The following is a 9,972-nucleotide window of genomic DNA, read 5'->3' as shown; positions in this document are numbered from 1 at the left end:
AATATTAGTGTACCAACTGACAGATATCTCTTCTCCGAAACAGCTGACTAAGACATGTAAATCATCTAATGCTCTCTCTCTCTCTCTCTCTCTCTCTCTCTCTCTCTCTCTCTCTCTCTTTCTTTCGCATGCACGTACACGTACGCACGCACACTCACACAATCACTCGATCAATCAATCTTTTCCTACCCTCCACTGTCTCCGATAAAATTAGAATTCCTCCCATACACATCAGAGTGAGTCAGCCAGGGGCACCTTACAACGTAAACCGCGCTCATTGTAAAATTCATACAGGAAACAGGAGAGAGAGAGAGAGAGAGAGAGAGAGAGAGAGAGAGAGAGAGAGAGAGAGAGAGAGAGAGAGAGAGAGAGAGCATAATTACAGTAAGGCTTGTACCCAGTGATCAATGGAATTCTATTTTGCAGTTTTGTTTTGCTAAAAATAAATTTGGTCAACCCATAATCATCAGAGTAGTATAGCTATATATACACATATGTATATATTCATGTACATGAATAAGGATGGTAATGCTGACTTAACATTACATCATAGGCTGTATCAAATCATCGTGCATTACAAGACGAATATTTCATGAACTTATTTTTCCTCCGCAGATGGGCGTGGCCGACGCAGTGCAAGAGTGGAGGGTCAGATCGTGCACTTCCACGTAGCAGTTCCAGTGCGCCGTGTTTATTCGCACGACCTGGATGTCAAACAAGCAACGTGTCGGTTATGGAAGACTGGTGGTCCTGCGCCGGAGGAACCCGGCCACGATTCTATCACCGTCAGCGTTTTCAAAATGGATGACGGTGGTCGACGGAGAAGACGACGCAAGCAAGCTCCCGTTCTGATCCAGTCACTGAATGTCTCTGTGACGGGAGATGAATGGCTTTCCGTCGACGTGACGGAGGCAGTGAAGGAATGGGTGAACTCGCCGAAAGGAGAGGCCGGTGTGCTGGTTCAGTGCCCAGACTGTCCTGCGGCGGGGGTGACGATCCACACAGGTGCCAGCTCTTCCAACACCAGCTATGTTCCGACTTTAGATGTACAAACTCAAGTTGCTGCTGGTCGGAGAGTGAAGAGATCGAAAGAACTAACTCGGGCCACAAAAGCAAAGTGGAGACGACGTGGGGACTGCAGAAACAAGCGCAGTGGAAACAGACGATCTCGATGCTGTAGACGGTCCATGAAAGTTCGATTCAAGGACCTTCCTAGTTTCGACTTTGTCACATCTCCGGAGGAGTTCGATGCCTACTACTGCAGTGGAAGATGTCCGGCCCGTTTCAATCCCGCAAACGAACACGCTCTTTTGCAGTCCTTACTCAAGATGCAACGTCGCGAAGAAATTCCTCGGCCATGCTGTGCACCAACAGCGCTTCAAGGGTTGCACATCCTCCATGTCAATGAACATGGAAAGCTCACTACTACTTACTGGAGTGATGTCATTGTCACAGAGTGTGGCTGTGCCTGAGTGTCACAAGCTACACTGTGTATTAGTCCAGTAGAAGCAGCAGCAGAAGACGGGTTGAGTCCCGTTTCGAAGGTTGCCCACAACAAAAGCAGCAGCAGCAGCAGCAGCAGCAGCAGCAGCAGCAGCAGCAGCAGCAGCAGCAGCAGCATTGCAGCAACAGCAGCAGGTGGCCTACACTAGTCACTCCCACTACGCTTCCTAAATCGCCAGGGCCACGCCATCAGGTGATCTAGCAAATAAGAAGCAGTGATCCTCAAGGTGTCATGGCACCCTGGTTGCCTCGCCGTGTGCCCCACAATGTGCTCTATGTTCCGGTGTTCCGGTATTCATACGTACATGACGGTGTTCCAGACCCGTGTTATCTGTACGTTACTTTGTTCCTCCATACATCGTGGTGTTCCTTAGTTGACTGATTTCCCGCAACAGTACATTCCTCTCCACCAGGCAGCGGGGCTGTGTTGATGTGCAGACAGTGGTACATTAGACCCCTCTCTGACCCCATAGTGACCCCAAAAAGATTCTTCCAAATGCCCATCCTCACCCATCCTCTCTCTCTCTTGTCTGACACAAGCCACATCACTTCAATTCTTAAGGACTCTACCATAAAATTGGAGAGAACTTCATTCCTGCTCAACCTGTTTTTATACTGAACCTTATTCAAATGTTTCAACAAACCCTGAAAGTTTAGCGTTTGTGTTTTGTTTATTCTACAGACTTGGAATATTGGACATCGTCAAAATACTATATTGAGAAATCAGGAAGTAACTGTGGAATCTACAGCTGGTTTTGTAGATTGCTACTCTGAGTCGTTGTTTAACCAAAACCTATGGCTAGTTATAGAGTTCCTGTGTTTTTGCAATTGTAATGATCCATCCTGTTAGTGCCAGATATCTCTCTATTATTATCACTATTATGCTGTACAGTCATTTTGAAGCTTTTTGCTACTTTTCTACCGCTTTCTTACAAGTACACCCAGAATCCAACCAGGCTTAGCTTTACATTTACAACTTCTGTTCTGTAATGCTAAGCTTTCATTTTGTAATTCCAAGAGTAAAACGAAAGTCATGAAACCGCCTTGTTCGGTCAGGCCATCCCTTCCAAATCTCGCAGATCAGATTCCCAGATTCTCAGTACCTCCTACCCGTCCCTCTCACTTCCTCTCACAAACTCACCGAAATCTCCTCGTCCTCGCGCCCCCACCCCCCCAATATCCCCGTCCTATCCAACCCGATCCAGTCATTTCCCTCTTATCCACCTTCCCTACAGTCATGATGGGGTCGGTGTAGCCTTTTAGTTCTCATGTTTGATGTTGTACTCAAACTGCATTGTGATGTGGCTATTAGTTCTTCAAGACGTGACTTTTTATTTAGCATCATGTGACTATCTTTTATTGTGATGTGACGATTATTTTCGAAATGAGATTCATTAGTGTTTTTGCTATGGGATGTGACCATTCATTGACAGACAACTTGAAACCAAATTCTCCCCATTCAATCGGAAAATATTTCAGAACTCATCGACGGTAATGAGAAAAATAATGGATTGCTGTGTTGAGAAAAGGATGTTGCATTCCATAACAAAATTGTTAGATTTTCGTGACAAAGCTACTATTAGTTTTATGATTTTGTTCTCTCGTACCGTGAGCATTAGGTGTTCTCGTGATGTAACTTAAAATGGGTTCTCGCTACATGACTATTATTTCTCCATGATGTAACTATTCACTCAGTTTATACTTTTATATGGAAACGGGTGTTCTGATGTCATGATTTATGTCGAAGTGACGTCATTGCTTCAAAGTGACGTCGAGGCTTCATGATGTCGCAGTGGCCGTGTGTGTGAGTGTGTGTGTGTGTGCGTGTGCGTATTTATGTCGTCACCACATAGCCACTGTTATGCTAATGTTAAATCTATTTTATTCTGAGCAGTATTGATTCCATGTATTAAGTGTTCGTTGTCTATCTGTGATAAGTGTGCATAATGATTTACATTTTTTTCCTCAACCAATTTAATATTGGTCGTCTATGAATACTGTCAATAACTAGACTCAGTACAGACTTTATTCAGTGTATATTAGTATTCCATATGATAATGATTACATGATAGGTTTAGATTTTACCAATATGTACCGTAGGCTTTCAGAGTATTCAAACTCGTATTATCAGCTTTTATAATGCTCTGGATTGCTGTATTAGAAATGTGTGGATAAAAAGAGATTATTGATTTAGGCTCCGTCTCTGAGGCTTGGCGTTGGCTTCCTCTTTTTCTAATCATCACAAACAAAAAACAAACACTCAACCGTAGCTAACGAGAGGCTCCAGAGACTTCTTTCTTCATTTGCCTATGAATCACCTAGGTAGGTCTTCAGTTTCCTTTTGGTGTTTTCGTTTGGATGTCAGCAACGTATCAAGATGTAGTTACAACGCTAATGTCAACCAGTGGTCATAGTTCAATGGCAAGTCAGTGGACTTGCCGTTTCGTTGCCTGTAACCCTTGTGCATGTAAAGATGTTCAAAACACATATACACGCAGAGACGAAGCGGCTCTCAGATGTTCAGACACAAACACACATAAGACACACAAATGAGACAGCTCTCACGCCATAGTAGAAAGCTGCCCCAGTGTCATCAAACACAAGATTTGTAGGATTTTAGAACCGTGCAGTGTGTAGGGACCCCGGATGATGTTCGGGGTGCTTTCGGGCGATTGACCTCCTATATAGCACTTAAGAGGTTTCTAACGCTCCCCCAACCCCCCCTTCCCCCTTTCAGCACCTTGCATACTTGCAAATGAAAAAAAAACAAGTGTGTTAACCTTCACATTATCACGAGCACATCAAATCTGTCAGTAGAAGCAGCACCAGGACGCTTTGGCACATTAGCTCAATCACCTGCATTATAACTCGAGAGTTCCATCAGGATCGTGTGCCGTTATAAAGTATACATGGGTATTTTCATACATACTTATGTATACCAGATTTATGCATACACAAAGAAACACATCAGCGTACTTGTGTGTGAAGTGAAGTTAAGGACCTGATGCTGATCAAACCGCATTAAGAAACACATACACGAAAAGCAGAAAGATATCTCGGCATCTAAACATATTATATCCACCGCCCCGGTTCCAACTGTGCGTACCGCAGATGCTACAACTTCAGGCGGAGATTGTCACTCTTCATGAAAAAAACAAAGTTGATTTGTGGTCCAGTGTCAATGTCATATGAAACACTGTAATAAGATTTACCACGGAATATTTCACAGTTACTGAAAATTCAAATTGCATGAATGTCACCCATGACAGATAACATTCGGTTGTAGACTTGTGAATTTTATGCTATTAACGTTGGGTCTTGTGTACTTCTTGCGGACTTTTACCTAAGCTGAACTTTGGAGGCAGAGTTACCTAATATGCATCCATTCAAAGAGTATCCAAGATGTAGTTTTTTTACTAAAGGGCCCTATAGTTTAGTAAGCTCAGCTGATGTCAGTGGTTCCACTTAACCTCCTGAGAACTTAAAATGACATTCATCCAACTTCCATCGCGTTCGGCAGATTTGAAAAAAGCATTAATCCCACTTTTTGCTGATGTAAAAATATACATCTCTTCTATAACCTTTGACAAACAGCGAGCTTGAAATAGAAAATAACCTTCCTCCGTCATAGTAGGCAAACTTAAGACAAAGTATAACTCATTTTCCCGGGTCATTTCTATCTCGTTCCAAGAATTTCAAAACTCTTATCCCCATTTCTTTCAAAACAAGCTTAAAACAGCATTCAAACTCATGTCTGCCAAATATGGCAACGTTAAACGAGCACTCATTTCACCTCTGCCTCCTCCTCCGGCAGCCTTGGAATGACACTCACCTCATTTCATGTTCAAAATAAAGCTAAAATCAGTCCGCCACGTTCGGCGCGCTAGAAATAACAACCGCCCCCCCCCCCCCCCTTATCTCTATCACATCCGACGACCCAGAAACAGCATTTACACGCTTCTGTCACATTTGGCAAACTTGAAGAAGCGAATACTAATTTCATTTCTGTTACGTTCGTGCCACACTGAAACGTCATCTACTACTTCTGTCAAATCTAGTGCGTGTCACAATCTAAATTTAGGCCAAGTGTTATTCAGTTTAATATGCCTTCACCATCGGTTCAGCTTAGGCAAAAACAAGTACATGACTATTCAACAGCGGAGATACTCATACCTTCCCGATAACAAAAAATATCACCCCGTTTATTTCCTCCCAGTCATATAGAATAGCGACAGTTTTATAACGATCGGTTTAGAGTTCAAAGACTTGACCAGCAGTAAAGTCCAAGATATATATACACCTTGTATATATGCGTGTTCGCGTTTATGGGCATATGTGTATGTTTGTGAATGCGTATTCACCAAATACACATACATATCAACATGCATGTATACATATGTACATAAATGCATGCACATGTACACTTGCACACATAATGCTATTAGGTAAAAAAAAAAATTAGTAACTTTACCGAGACAACACTTCTGTAATTAGATATGCGATGAAAAGTCATGTAAAGGAATATCTTTTACACGAGAGCTTCAGAGCATTTTAGTGACTGTGTATGACTAGCAGCCGTAAAAGGATACAGACTTAGCTGTAAAAGGTGTATGGTTTTGTACACTCCAAAATTTCGATCAGTACCCTTGTGAAACCTGAGGATGTATCTTATAGGCAACATTTTTACGTTCCAACTTTTTTCTTTGCCTTTTTCTTGTGTACATAAAAAAAACTACATTTTGCTTAGGCTCTGGTCTACTACCCGCTAGAAACAAACACTTCACAATATTATCAATAATGTATAAGATAAAGTCAGTTTTGAGCATCCATATTTGTCATAGAATGTAGGAGGCAGCGCGCCTCTTAGGAAGGAAAAACCATATTTAGGACAAATCCTGTTTATTTTCATATTTCGGTTGAACATGTCGGTAAACGCCTCTTAAGAAAATCATTAGTCGTTCGACTAATCAAGCGCATTTAGGATCGATCGTACGAAAATCCTTTTCTTAGGGAGTTACTATCACTAAGCAAATGGAAGCTGTTTAGGAACTCGCTATCACATGTGATCGTTTGGTATCTGGCATCACAGATCACAGAGAAATGTTGTATATTAGTTGGTATCAAGGATCAAGCAGCTTAGTTGGTTTCAATGGTCAATGGTGACTTAATTAGGGAGTAGATATAAGTTCTTTTTGGAGTTGGTAGCAGTAATTGTGCAATTTTTCTGGAAGTTGGTATCGTTGATCGAACGCTATTTTTGTAGCTGATATCAGTGACAGAAGTAGATTTTTTTTATATCGTAATAGTGATTATACCTGAAGTTAGTTTTGATTTCATATCAATAACCAAATACCTGTTCTTTTTTGTAGTTGGTATAGGTGATCAAATGCATATTCCTTTAAGATATGGCAACGTATATTCTTCAGCCATTTGGTATCAGTTATAAAACAAAAGCTTTCTTGGAAGACTGCATCATCGATCAAGCTGGAGTCTTGAAATCTATTCGAGTTATCTCTTGATACAGGAAGTCGAAGCACTGGTATCTGAAAGCTCTCAAAAGATAATTGGCACCCGTACGAATTCTTAAAATCTACTGATTGCCGAGATTTTCCATGGCTGAGTATATTGGCATTAGTATAAGTTGACAACGGTATTCACAGAAAACGACTTGGGGTCTGGTATATCCCAATTCCATTAATGAGCCTTCAATCGCCAGTATTTCACAAAAGGTCTTATAGAATTACTTTCACCTAAAAGACCAGCAAAAGAGAGAAAGATAATTGAATTCCAGTCCTCTGTTAATTCCTGACACTATACGGCTCCCGATACTAAAATCTTTTTCTTAGGGAGTTACTATCCTTAGGGAAGCTGAATCTATACTTGGGCAATGCACCTAACAAGTAGAATAACGTAGTTGTGTGTACTTCAGACAAGGTCCTGTCAATGGAACTGACTTCTTCAGTAAGTGTGGATTTAGAAATCCCTTTAGAATGATAGCACATCCAACGGCTTGGTTCAGGAGCCCTGTCCTATCCTTGACAGTTGATTTAACTACAGTTGAGTTTGGCCCTTATCGCCCTGTTCCCCAGTGACTTCTTTGGTAACCAAGGCCATTCCTACTCCCCTGTGGACAAGACCTTCCCTGGATTAAACTCCAATGTCCTGGGATCTCCTGAGTCTCCCCAGGAGTACCCCAGGGTACTCATTTATTGGCACTCATACCCTAACCTACTCTTTCCCTGAGCATGCTGTTGTGGCTGGGTGTGGGAGGATACTCCATAGGGTCTCCTGTACAGGGCAGTGGGTATTGAAGGTTTCTTTTGGGCAGCGCTAGGGCGGGAGTATGTTGAAATACTGGCAGGGCGATGCCAGATCACATTTGACAAATCTTTAGTCAGGGACAGAAGCATATTAGCCTGGCAACCAACCTCTGGGAAGAGTTCCACCGCCCGTCAGGCTACGTGTGGTCAACCGCTGGCGGGCCCGGCAAAGAATTGATTCCTGTGATAGTGTCCCTAGTCATAAGGCACGGTGGCTTTGGAATTCTCCTCTTCTTCCTTGCAAGGTTCCTCTTACTCATTCTTCGTCTGTTACTTGTCCTTTTCAACATTAGTGCTTCTACATTATCTTCCCAATATGGCTTATGATGCTCACGCTCTTACATCTCTCCCGAACACATCTTCATCTGTCTCACGCAACAGATCACTTCGGAGGTTGACATAGTTTTGAGAAAAATGCATAACTATCCAGACTACTAGATATCAGATAGAGACGAAAGAAACATATCACGTAGGAAGAATGACACTTGCATTGACTCAGAAAATGCAAGACGTTCGTCACAAGAGAACTCAGCATATCCCTGTCAACTAAAACCACCTTGACTTCTTATCTGTCTCAGCCTATGAGCCCTCTAACGTCGCTTTGTTCTCATTCTCTCTCCTTTCCACCCACTACTGCCACCAGAAAGGCGCCGGTCAAGATGAGAGATTTCAGTCATTTGAGATTCAGTCCTTTCTTCAAATCAAGATCCTTTCAACCCTTACCAGAGTTATTGAAGCCACAGGTATTGGGTCTCTTAGAAAAACATCTTCCTTTATTATGTTTGTTCTTATTTAATCTAACATCAACGCTACTGGCTGTTCCTATTAATCCACATAGAATCAAACCATTATGTTTATATATAATCTAATGTGCTATGTTTTGAAGGAAATATTTATGTGAAACAGTATTTTTATCCATGATATCTTATTTTATCGCACTGTCTGAATAAATGAACATGTAAAAATACTCTCAAAAGTATGTACGTATACATACTTCATATGTGCATTTATATGCACATACACATATACATACATATTGCATACATGCGCGTGTGAATTTAAGCTTGTTCGTATGCATATTTATGCCTGTGTAGGCATACGTGCATGCGCACATTCATAGATTAGTACATTTATGTGTAATATATCTATATAACATATATATATATATATATATAATTATATATATATGTATATATATGATATATATATATATATATATATATATATATATTATATATATATATATATATATATATATATATATATATATATAGAAGTCGATCAAAAGGAATTACTACTGCCTTCCCGAAACAGCCACTAGAAAGGAAGGGTTTACTTTAATCCCAGTCATAACAATAAAACAATTGGCTGTTTGCGTGTATACTTCCAATTGTCATGAATTTTGTATCTGTCGAGCTGATGCCTGAAATATTTCGTATTCAATCAAATCATCTTAATCTAACACACCCCGACCTAACCTAGATCAGTATCCTAATGTTCAAGGGGCTTTGCCCCCTTGGGTCCCCTTTATCTGTTCCAACTGGTGTATAGAAATCCACACTATTTGTACACGAAAATAAGACGATCGACTCGTGTGTCAAAATATCAGTATGTATCATCGCCAACCAATCCAAATGTATGGGCGTATGAATGTAAATATTATTCACCTTACGCAGGCAAATGAGGCAGATGTGTGTACATATGATTTAAAATTTGTATACATTAACCCGTACCCAAACGAAGAACCTATGATTATAATAAAAATAAAAAACTGTACACCATTTATTCAGATATGTTGTCTTGTGAGTCAGGTGGATGTACCGCGCATATTGTGATGCTTAGTGATGCTGTAGTGTGTTACTAGAATTGTGATTTATTATTAATTATGATTATTTTCATCATTGTAATTATAATTACCATTATGACTATCATCATTATTTATGAGACGACGCTGTACATACTATAATTTGCTATTAATCCATTATTCAGGTTGTATATGTTGGCACAAATCGTACCGTAAGAACTTCTTTCCAAAGACAGTCAATACTGCTTCCTGTTATAATAAAAGTATTTTTGTATATTAATCTACATAAAAATACATTAAAATGATGGACCTAGTTCTCCTTCATTTAATCCTAGTTTTGCAATG

The 9,972-nt window shown here is 40.6% G+C and overlaps 1 protein-coding gene across 1 annotated transcript in view; it reads left to right on the top strand.

Annotated features, from left to right (window-relative positions):
* Positions 1 to 8,963, top strand: part of LOC135198760 (protein 60A-like) — a gene marked incomplete at its 5' end in the record, with an annotated part of 28,599 nt that extends 19,636 nt beyond the window's left edge. Inside the window, 1 exon segment of the mRNA XM_064226669.1 lies at positions 616 to 8,963. Coding sequence (XP_064082739.1) covers positions 616 to 1,472 — 857 coding nt within the window.
* Positions 8,964 to 9,972: the final 1,009 nt, after the last annotated feature.

Source organism: Macrobrachium nipponense, chromosome 22, assembly GCF_015104395.2.
Source record: "Macrobrachium nipponense isolate FS-2020 chromosome 22, ASM1510439v2, whole genome shotgun sequence".
Lineage (NCBI taxonomy): Eukaryota > Metazoa > Arthropoda > Malacostraca > Decapoda > Palaemonidae > Macrobrachium > Macrobrachium nipponense.
Note: the sequence above shows the minus strand (reverse complement) of the source record. Positions and strands in the feature narration are given on the sequence as shown.